Source organism: Tigriopus californicus, chromosome 5 (assembly GCF_007210705.1).
Source record: "Tigriopus californicus strain San Diego chromosome 5, Tcal_SD_v2.1, whole genome shotgun sequence".
NCBI classification, from domain to species: domain Eukaryota; kingdom Metazoa; phylum Arthropoda; class Copepoda; order Harpacticoida; family Harpacticidae; genus Tigriopus; species Tigriopus californicus.
Genome location: NC_081444.1, coordinates 5,788,146 through 5,800,232, shown reverse-complemented (window position 1 = coordinate 5,800,232; position 12,087 = coordinate 5,788,146). Strand labels below are relative to the sequence as shown.

General features: G+C 44.5%; 1 protein-coding gene across 3 annotated transcripts in view; it reads left to right on the top strand.

Annotated features, from left to right (window-relative positions):
• Positions 1–10,721, top strand: part of LOC131880597 (uncharacterized) — a 22,576-nt gene extending 11,855 nt beyond the window's left edge. For all 3 annotated transcript variants that reach the window (XM_059227266.1, XM_059227263.1, XM_059227265.1), the window contains one exon: positions 8,700–10,721. In XM_059227266.1, coding sequence (XP_059083249.1) covers positions 8,700–9,509 — 810 coding nt within the window. In that variant the 3' untranslated portion in view covers positions 9,510–10,721. The remainder of the gene's footprint in view (positions 1–8,699) is intronic.
• Positions 10,722–12,087: the final 1,366 nt, after the last annotated feature.

The window sequence follows — 12,087 nt, the reverse complement described above, 5'->3', positions numbered from 1 at the left end:
TGACACCCAGAAAGAAGACGGCAAAGATGCTCATAATGCTCCGCATGATGAGCAAGCATCATCATCACCGTAGTCGGTGACGTCCTAAGCATCCCCGACGACCTCAAGCTGTTTTAGTGGAGACGATTTCTGAATATCACAGGGGTTTTCGATGATATTTTTCGCCTTTTTCGAAAGTTTTGGCGCCTTAGCTCATGATGGATGACATTACTACCACCATGCAATAACAACAACAGCAGCAACCTCTACTAACACTACACGCGACATAAACATCATTGAGATATTTCAAGGCGATAAGCGTAAAAGCGAGAAAAGGTGATCAAAGTCTACCGAGATCATAGCTAAAATAACAGCTGGAGCAAGCGAGAGAACAACCAGAAGTTCAAAGGTCTCAAGATAGGTTGCATTAGACATGATTTGGCACAAAACCCAGGATAAAAAAGGTGTGTAGTTCCAGACACTTGAGGGGTTGAATTTTTCCCCCTAGCCACGATGTTCAAGCTCGCGTGCTGCATCGAGTTATCGCCGAAGAAGTAATTGCAAGGCTGCCAGACGACAAACGGGTTAAATGACTGGCCTGGCCATTCTTGATGAGTTAGCTGACTCCGTTTTAAGAAGCTTAATGCTCATTGAAATGGGAATGGGCAATGACAATTGTATTGTGTACTCGGCCTGGGGTGCTGTCGTAACTTGTGACCACTGCCATTCATGTCTTGTTATTTTTGATGGTCCATAGAAAAAATGGAATTCTAATGACCGACAATTTGAGCCTTTACATGTCGCCTTGTGGCCATATTTCTTTTTAGAGTTTGAATGGGCGTTTTTCGATGTAGCCAACCAGTATGGTCCGTTTAACGAACGATTTCAATATGTCCCTTCTTGACTTGAAAGAGAACTTCCGACAAACGCATTAAACGAAAATTGGCCATCTTTAAGGGCTCGGAAAAATATGATCAAAAGCGCTCTCATTGCCTCTGTTTTGTCGTTCGTTGTCAAATGAGACGGGGGATTTTGCTTTGCAACGCCCACCATTGCTTCCGCTCATCAGCTGGCCGGATAACGAATGCGAGCGCTGATTTCAAATCAAAAGCCTCTTTGGTCATGGTTGAATGGGATAAAATCAAGAAAGAATATGCCCATCATCATGGTCGGGTTGGACCAGTTGGTCTCTTCCACCCCCTTGGTATTCACTTTTCTTTGGCTCCTCTTTTCCTTCGATTGTTCGGTGGGTGATTCTTGTCTCTCCCTCCCTCCCTCTCTCTCTCTCTCTCCTCTCTCTCTCTCTCTCCCTCCCTCCCTCCCTCCTTCCCTCCCTCTCTCTTCCTGGGGCTTCAAAAGATGAGAAGGCGAATAGTCATTTTTATGTCTGCCTCTCCATCCTCCTCCACGTTCTTTCCTAGATCCTCCCTTTAACAAATCCTCTGGCTGAATGTTCACAGATAGCTCTAAGGCTAGATAAGATAGTGGTGTTTGGAAGGAGGAAATATGACCACAGTTCACCATTTAGCTTTTACTCGGGCAAATGCTCTCAGCACGAGGGCCCCCCAGTTGCCCATATGAAGTCGAGGGGGTCAGGCGCCATGAGACCGAGATTGTGTGTCTGATCTGGCCCCAAGGCCCAAGCATCGATGATCTGCTCATCATCACATTTTGCCCGTATGTGATGGAGGATTCAACCGGAATCATTTCAAACCTAGCAGGGGGCTTGTTTCATTGGTCAATATGGCGCCTCATAAGAGGCGTCCAAGTCGCCAAGTTGATATGAATTACCCGCACCAGTCGCTACATAGTCCCCTGTGGAACCATCCATACTCTAGATAATAGTCAGTCGACGACCCCTTGAAGGGCCCACTAAAATTTTGCCTGATCTATGGAAGATGGCTCTGATGTGGAGATGCTACTAAATACTATGGAGGCGGGCGGGGCGACTATCGAGTGTACTCTTGAGCATGTGGTACTTGTCTTAGTTGGCAACCATGGGTACTAATTCAGACCATGATTTGTCGATGACACGGGCTCCTTCATCAGATTTAGACGTACTTCTTATTTGTTTCTCAAGGTTGGCTCATTTATCATCCACCAACCTCTCCGGAGTACATACGTGCGTGCCCGTTGAGGCGACTTCAAGTAAAAAATCAAATATATACAAACAAAGCAATATTTCACGTTGCCTTTTTGACGCCCAGGATAAAATAAGAAAGAAAAGTGAAGGAAATGGAAGGACAACGGTTTTTAAAAGGCTGCGAGTGACGCTAGAATCTCGTTTACTTGGCCCACGAAAGATGTTGTCGGCCCCCTTCAATGATAATCTTCAAATGATTGTTGATGGCGTGGCACTTTGTAAAATATGCCCGACAATCATGAGCATTCCCCAGCCAGTTGAATCATCTTCCCTCCCAACCATTGGAGACCGTCCATCATATTCCGCTTTTTAAATAAAAAGAGTGGTGGAGGGGGAGAGAGAGAGAGAGAGAGAGAGAGAGAAAGAAGAGAATGTTCTGAAAGATAAACACGGCTCCAAAGTAATGAACACCAACATAATGCTTGATTTATGGAGTCTGGTGAAGCATCTTATTTTGCGGAAAAGAGCTGATATAACTTGATGCGGTACTGCCTCCTCCTTCAAAGTACAAGAACGTCTCCTTCAAATCTCTCAAAATTTATCCAGGAGAGAAAGATAGAGGGAGAAAAGATATTGGTAACAAATCTCGCTCCTATGTTTTGGGGGGCCGTAAATTAGGCCATTGTTTTTTCGAATTTCATGCTCAAAGAATCTTCGGTGACTTGAACGCTTTGAAATGCTTTTATGGGACCTGAAAGAAGTTTTTGGAGAAGGATGCTTTGTTATCAATACGCCGGGGTTTGTACGGTTCTCGGCTGAACAAGATATCATTCCAGTTATTTTTACGTCTTTACCTCCTTTTACTTGGTGAACGGGTACGGTTACGGCAATGCTACCTACCAGCCAGCCATCCAGCCAGCCAGTCAGTCGGTCGGTCCAAGCAACCACATAGTTTGTACATTAGGACTTGTGTTTGGAAGCACTTTCAACCCAGTAGGTCAATTTCAAAATCGGGTTAAATGTCCTGCCCGAGAGGCTATAACCATAAAGCTTATCTTGAATACGGAGCCCAAGGACAAGAGCACCGAGCTGCGCCGCTTTTGTTCTTGATCTCTTAATTTTAGCACCTTTTTGTTCAATTACGGCTCCCGACGAGTGCTTCCTCGATGCACTCCCTCGTTGTTCTCCAATTTGGGGAGTGAAAATTGAGCCATCAACCAAAAATACCGTCGACACTTGTGTGTGCTCTCTCCCAGTAAGGTATTGGGTTGAAGCACCTTCTGTGACCCGTTAAAGAGGAGGTTTGCTCGCAAACAAAGATGGATCAAGCCCGAATAGAGTTACTCTCGTTCTCGCTCGCTCACAGAGCTCGGCCATCCATCACGTCCATGTGGAAGTTCCTTTGGCCAAGGATCCCGTGATTAACTCGATTAATTACTGGTCAGTCCTTCAGGGACGATCCTCTGCACGCTTAATACTGAGAGTTGAACCCATGATGACAGGATGTGGTCTTTAGTAGCGTGCCGTCATCAACATAACTCGAACTCGGATCGGTGCTCAACGGGCTTACTTAGGAGGACGCGAGTGAAGGTGAAGCCCAAGTCATCGTGTTTACGAGATGGAGGATACGGCGCATTAAATTAGTGAGTTTCACATGATTAACGATTTGGCATTGTCATCAACAGCTTATCCGTTATGAATGCACGAGCAAACCAGGGTTGGAGAACAGACGCTTAGATTAGATCATCAAGTTGTCGATCGAAAAGTGACCTTTAGTTCGAACGTTTTTGGCCAAAATATCGCATTTGTGGTTTTGAGCGGCGAATCCCGAGTGGTGAATCACGAATCGCTTTCAAAGGTCGTCAAAAATGTTCGATTGGGGATGGTTCGTTGGAAGATTTGGTACGGAACTTCTTTCGACCGGAACTTTCAAAGCTTGTTTGAGCACACCTGCCCCCCTGTCTGGTAGTTCTGTCACCGAGTTTGTAGTTCTGACATGGGAAGAACCAAAGAACCAGTAGATAGATAGATAGAGAGAGAGAGAGAGAGAGAGGGTGGTGTACTCAAGTGTTGGGCCATCTCGATCGATTTCTGTGCCTGGCAATTAAGAAGAAAAAGAGCAAGTAATACTCATGGCAGTAGTTCAATCATCCCACCGCCTCCGCCTCCTCCTCCTCCTCCTCCTCCTTCTTTCTGATAACGGCAATAACAACCAACATCCTCCGGTGCATTTCTTCTTCATTTCATGGTTCGCAAATCACCAACGGTTACTTGTTAACCTCTGGATCGATCGATGGACAATCGACAATTTGGACATCCTGACTTATGTACAACACCTTGGCCTTTTCTGCGTCTCAAGAAATCCGAATTTGTCTCGTTGACTTGAGAGCTAGTTGTATTTCATTGTGTTACCTCCCGGTGTTGGCAGTGAAGTGGCAGAAGCCAAGACAAGAAGTATAGAAGTATTGAGATGGAGAGTGTACAAAACCAATATTGATTTAAGCCACCCATCAAATATCAACATGTAGTCAGTCAGCTTGCTACTAAAGCCACTAACTCGTATAGGCCTTCTTTCAAACTCAGCTTTGACAATAGCCAGCCAGGACTTGAGTAATTATCTAAGCGTTCAAACTCGACTGGACAAGAACAAAAGAGGAATAACAATACTTTGGGGTTTAATAATCATTCTTTTATTTATTCTTTTTTACTGCCCGAGCTTTTTGGCATTCCCCACTCCTGCATTACTCGGTGGCCCATCGGCATACAGAATAACCTTTGACGCAAGGCGACGACTGGTTGGACCAGTCAACCGATTGACTGATTAATTAGCCGTATCTGGTTGCAGAATCGAGATGAACTAGGAACTCACAGGGAATCTTAAAGTGACTGGAATTTGTCTCTCGATTTTCTCCATTTCACAAGCATGTGTGTGCCTGTGTGCCCGTGTGTGCAAATGCACGTGTATACTCAGAAAGAGCAGGGGTTGAGAGAGAGAGAGAGAGAGGGCGTAAGTTAAAGCAAGGGGGAGAGGGAGAAGTCCATCATCCATGGTGGTGAATGTCCTTCCTGAAGTCCATCAAAATATTTGCTCACTTGAAGATACGATATTTGTTTGCGCATCACGTTCATGGGGGAAAAGGGACCTCACTAGGACAAACGAGGGTGACGACTTTGACGAGAAGGACGTCGCCTTATGATAATGTTAATCCATCCCATTCACTCGTGTTAGCCAATGACTTACGTAAGTCAAGACGAGGACAACCGATCCATTCCACTTTGGCAATTCTTTCCTCCTCAAATTATCAATCTCCCACACGGCGTGTTCGATTATCGTATTCAATATTCCAAGTTTTGCAATTAGCCAGCATTCCTCTTGGTTCTGGGTTCAGCTTCGAGGCATTTATTATGGTTCCGATTGTGAACGAGGAGAGTGCTCTGATCGGTTCCATGACATGCTTGCCAATTTTTGTTTGCCATCTCGGATTTCGCCAGTGCTCAAATACACTAAGAACATACTACTTAATGTTCGTACAGTGCTATACATGCTTCTTGGAAGGATGTATGAAGTAGAATACCAGGCTAGCCAAAGGATTGCCTTTGAGTCCACAATCCATGGTTGAGTTGAACATCGACTCTCAACCAGAAATGACAATATGGTACCGTACGACAACGTAAGTTCGGATAACATATGTACGCGAGTATTGGGCATGTAGGTGGAGGATGGGCCGGTTGGACTCCATCCATTCAAAACACGAGCTGCTTGGTTGCTCGTGGCTGTGATGATGACAATGACAATGATGGTGATGTTTGTGATTGTTCACTCAAAGTACTCTATGAAGACGAGAAGAGTGCAAGAAATAAGCCGTCAATCAGGGAGTCCTTTTTGGTCAATGAGTATGGAGTTTTTTTGGTCACTCCTCGACGTCATTTGATGGCAAAAAAGGGTTGAAAATGAATCTTTTATTAAAACAACTAGAGACCACAGCTCACTTGGGCGGTCGATGGACGAATATTGATGGGCGATAATGATGATAAGTTTCGTCGTTCAGGGAGGGATGATTGTGTCCATCCCATGAATGCTAGAAGGTGAACGTCGCCAGAAGTTCTCGTAAGAGATTTGACTGATTTATTACCTCGCAAAAAATCTGGCGGATTTTCAATCTGGTCTGGAGCGAAGGAACGAGCGAGCGACGTCGCCTCATTTACGTAATAAGCGCGGCGTTGTTTGCATAGCTTGTGAAACATGGAAAATGCACATATCTCTCTCTCTCTCTGAGTTTAGACGGACTCTCAAGGCTTTTTTGGACAGATTCTGGCGCCACAAACACAGAAGAGTCGAAAAGTCATTTGAATCCATCGGTTTTTTAAGGACTGACCACATTTTTCTCCATAAGCGTTGATCGGGAGATAAAAGAGCGTGAAATATGCTCGCTCGTCTCTTGTCTTAGTTGGGCAGCGTCCGTAACTTGCTCACAAATGCAAGGTGGCGCCTCATCTCATCAAGCGTCAACTCCATACAAACACTCGCCATAGAGATCGAGAGCTCCAGAGACTCTCGGGACGGACCACGGGATAGTTTTTCCACTCCATCTGAAAATGTGCTCATCCCGTTGACATGGATGGCGCCTTTGGCTCGCCACCGCCATCCATCCATCTAATCCCCCCAAAAGCCACTGCTCAACACAAGTATAGCCTGTGCACTGCAGCGTGCCTACTACACATTTAGTACAGAGCACTTTGAATGGAAGTGATGCCATGGAGCGGCGTGGCGTTCCCCTCGCTTGATTTATGCCTGACATCAGTCAACAATTAGAGAACCATTACATGAAATTGAATCTGAGCGTCGATCGCGTCCTCCTCCATTGCTCAGAACAAACGAAATTGAGCGACAAATTTGCGCCCCTTTTTCTGCCACAATCCGTCTCGTCCAATTCCCAAAAACTTCCTCCTTCTCCTCCTCTACCACCATCACCATCACCACCACCACCCTGGGGGAGTGGTATAGTGCAACGTGAAAGAGCTTTGAGGAGGACTGGACGATTAGGAGGGACGGGTTGAGTAGATTCTTCATGTAATCAACAATCGTTGTAGTGTAATGGAGCGAGCCATTAAAATGTTCGATATCAATTGGCAAACAAATCTTTGGGTATCACATCCAATCTTGCTCTAAACGCTAGTTCTTGATCATCTTCTTCGGTTTCTTGTATAAGCGAATCTACAAAGAATTTCGAAACCATGAAAGGGTCATGGGAAGAACCTGTGGCGGTCAATCAGCCTTCATTGAATCTTGCTCAGTGGATTTATGACTAATGGTCTGGGGCAATCAGGGGTTACAAACTCTCGGGTCGTTGATTTTCATTCATTTATTAGAGAGAGATCGAAAGGAGATGGAGACTAGAGGATCTCCCCAGCCACTTCACTTTGCCGGATTTACAACTGTAGCTTGAGTGACTCCGAGATGTCTCAGAGAGCGGAAGAAGTTCATAAGAAGAAGTGTTGTTAGCAAACAGCCAACCTTGACACAATCTGGAGCCTGAGAAAATATACAGCATAACTCTTGTTCAAAACTGGGGGGATTATTCATCCTATCGGGGGAAGGTATTAGCCTCACGGTGCCTTTTAATGATGAGCCTTTGAGAAGAATATTTCAGTTCAACAAAGAACCGTCTATTTTGTCAAGGAATGTTTTTATGAAGAAATGAGAAGTCCTTAATCAATTAGGTAAGATTGACATCCCTAAGAAGGAAAAGAAACGGAAGGATTATGAGCAAAACAAATTCTGACATTTATCGACGATGATTGAGGAGTAAGAGTTCCGGCAAGTTTCTTGTCTGGCCAAAATTGCCACCAATCCCATAAGTTTTTGGCAAAAAATGTGAAGCTAAGCTTTCCAGTTAATCCCAAGATTCAGTTAAGTATCTGGGATGACTCTTTTCCCTTGAATTCGTCATTTTGGATTTTACCACTTTGGAAGCCTGTTTGAGGTCCCTCAGATTTGCACTCGAAGAGTCCGATCTCGTTTCCTTTCAAGAAAGCCGACTCCGCGAATTCAAGTTCAAACACAACTCGATATGACTATAAAAGAGCTTGTTCTTGTTTGCATTACAGGGTTAGGTGCTCTTAAGGGTTCTCAAAATATGAAATAGAAAGTTCATTCTGGAAACCCTTACTATAAGGTTCACTTGATCCGTCAAATAGAAAGTTATGAAAGGAGCCTCATTATCAATCAAGGACTTCATGAGTCCTCCTTTTGTCAATTTCATAACACCGATGCTGGTGATCTCGTGAAAACCACGTTTAATTAATTCATCCTAGGCTCAAGATTCCTGAAACTCACTTCCCGTGCAATAATTGTCTCTGATTTCATTTAGGGTGTGCTTTAGCCACAATAAGGTAGTCATGTTTTGCCGCACTTACGTCCATCATTGTCGATCATTCGACTTTGCATGTAGGCATGTTGTGAGCACAGTCTTTTGTATCCAAGGATATTAATTGCTCCTCCGCCCTCTGATCCTGACCTAGATTGATAGAAGGCCTCCCAACACATGTAAAATATGATAACAAGAAGCTAGTACGTGCGAACGTATGACTCTAAATTGTCCAAAGCTAACGTACTTTTACTTCTCTTCCGTTCCAGTCAAAGGCACGAGCAAATCGCATGGGCCAACTTTGTTCCTTCTACGAGATCTCCGTAGATGTGGATTCGTTCGGCAACGGGGACTTGCCCATGCCCTCTTCCTTCTCCTCCTCCTCCTCCTTCTCCTCCTTCTCCTCTTGGTTATCAACCTCACCCACTTCGGTGCGACATCGCTTTGTACAATACCAGTCAGTCTATGGTCGACAAAAGCGAAGCGAGGTCTGGCTCCTTGGGTTCCACAAGAGTTTATCACGGGCCAAAAAGCTCCGTAATGGGGACGTCATCTACCTCCCGAAATCGATGTTGAAGAAGAGGAGAGGCTCATTGATTCAGCGCAACATCCGGGAGGATTCTTGCGCGTTCATGTTCGCCACTGGCAAATACTCCACAGCCGCAGCCAAAAAGGCGTTTAGCGGCCTTTATGACCGTGTCAATAAGGATCATAAGGATCTACTACAAAGGCAACAATCGCCGGCCCTACTCAAAAGCACCCAAGGGAAGAGACCACGGAAAGGTCCTTTGAGGAGATCTCTTAAACGACGACGACCCGGCCGAAAGTTTTCCGCCTCCAGAATGTCATCAATCTTCTCCTCATCTTCGAGCTCTTTATCGAAGAACCACCGCCTTCAAGACATGAAGGTGGAGTCGTTGCTTGAGCAAGACTCTGACATTGACGTGATCTCAGAACTATCTCCGTCCCGTGCACAACCACACAGAAGCAACAACAACAACATCAACCACAACAACAAACAATCCATTGACTCTCACTCAGATTTTATGAAACAACATGAAGAAAATTTACTACAATGAAAGTGAACTCCAAGAACATGATGATAATGAAGATGAACCTACAACAACTACTGCAACTACTATTACTACTACTGAAGCAACCCCCATTATTATTATTATCATTACAATTATAACCCTTGCCAAACATCATCAGCACAATCTATAAATCCCCACTTCTTCTCCCATACTAATGTGTGTGATATGAATCCCAAAAATTGCCCTTCGTTTTCCAAATACTGCGTTGAAATAGATTGAATCTCAGTCAGATTGAGAAACGACCCGTCTCTTTTCCAATCCCACGCCCATTCCCAACACAAGGCGAACCCCCTACGATCGAAAAACCCCGCCTCTTCCCCTGTTTTGACGTACTCGCATATTTGATCCGTTTGCATGCATGATCATAATGATAATAATGGGGTCAGTTCCGAACGCAACGGAATTAACATATACACAAATCGTCGCCTTCTTATTTTACTCCTTCAACCGATAATTTTGATGAAATTGGGAAAAATGTACCTTTACAAGATTGATTGCATTTCAGTGCTTGAATATACGCTTGATAATGACGCAAACCCCAGATCACCCCGACTCATTACATTCCTTCGTCTGTCCACTTTGGATCATTCAAAAATTAAGTTGGACCTTGCATTCAGTCTGCGTCAATGGACCTTCTGAATTGCTCAAGTAAAGAAAGAGAGTTACGAAAGAAAACAATTCGAAGCACAACTGTTCCGTGTATTGATGGCTATAACGTCTCCTTTCATCGGTCTGTGAAATACCATATTATCCCTCAATATTGTTGGCGGGAGAATGGTTGTTCCTTGGCTTCAGAGACCGCACGCCTCTCATCAACCCCTATCACTACCCTCTTCAAGGCCTCCTCTGCAAGGTATTATACATTCAGTTTTTTCTACCGTGTTCATCTTTTCTTTTGCTCCATTATCTTCAGCGTAAGGGACTCGAGGCAAAATTTCCTTATCGTCCATGTAATGTCCAACTAATTGTTCTGAAAGTGCGATAGTAATCCGTGTTCCTTGCTATGTGGTACGTTTAGTAACTCGATGGCATGTTTGAGCTCTCTCGGGGGTCTGTGATTCAGTGTCCTCTCCAATGCAAAAGCCAACCAGATCCACTAGGGTGACTGTTTCTCACGGTTTATACACGATGCAACGTTGTCAATTTGTTTTTGTCTCACATTATTTGTAACTGAAGAAATAAACAGTTGTGTAAGTACTGCGCTCTTATACTCGGTCTTAGGGTTTAGTCAAAAGCCATAGGGTCCTTGTCTAAATATCTTGTTATCCTTGGAACCGCCTTTAACAGTTTAACAGCCGGTTATATAAGAAAGCAGTCACTTTTCGTACAAACTGAGATTTTGAAATTTGTTTTGATCTTAAATGTATGCACATAACTTCAATAAATGAGTATCCAATAAAAAACCTAGAGCAGGAACGAAAAAGAATTAACTGCTTTCTTGAGGGATGCAGCTATTGGAAAGGGATAAATATTTCCATTTCTATCCATTTTTTTTCACCTACCAGCTTGTACTGTTGTACATTCATCAACTATACGAAACACGACTGGTTGAGAGTTCTGAATGCGGCTCCGATCGCGGATCAGGAAAGACTAGCACACCTGTTTGTTTATTCTTAGGGGGAGTGGGGGGTCCAATACGTCGAGGGGGGCGGGCATGTAATGCATTTACTGTCACTCATTTTGGGGTGGGCACTAACCTCAGACAACCGCCAGCCAAAGTTGAGTGAATTGCAACTCGACTAGCCATAATTCCAATCCCAAGCAGCATTGTGCTCATCTTTAACTCTTTGGAACGACACAAATCCTGCATGGATATTGTATTGAACACCGCTAGTTCAGTGTGGCTAAATGAAGCAAGGGACAAAGTTGAAGGATATCATAACAAGTACATTGTACCTTCTTCCTTGTAACAAGGTCCAAAAATGTCCTTCGCCTGCTCCAAAATGGTTGGTAATGACTTCCAAGAAAAACCAATACCCATCGGTCTAGTGGCATTAGTGAACATTCTTTCTGTTTAACCCATTATTACACCAACTTATGCACCCAAGCCAATAAGGCTGCTCAGTGGTGGAAAGAAGAGAGGAGGAAATGTTGAGGGTTGAGGCACTCACTCTCGTCTTAACTGGTTCTGTTCCTGACCATGAGTGCGGTAACTAACAAGTGGTACAACTTGGTCACTGATGGGAGGTCAATCTGTGTAATTACTGTATCTGTCCGCCCTTGGTCTGCGTTTATAGAGCCTCAAATTGAGGCAGACCACGACCACTTCCCCCCCTTGAGCCCACCAACCCGGGAGCCTGTCAGGCACTCAAGTCGGTGCCTAGGTCATACTTCATTAGAGGTCCCTCAGTCTACAATTTGCTTGGAAAAAAGACTCGTTCCTCCTTTTCTAGTGCCACTACAGGAATTGTAATGAATGGCGGATGGACGGATGGATGGATGGACGGACAGTGCAAACGCCGGGATGAAATAATGAACAACTATTTCGAGGTGTTGGTGCCGACTACCGACTGCCGAGGAGGAGGTTGGTCGGAGACCAGAAATGAGAAGCCCAAGAAAATGA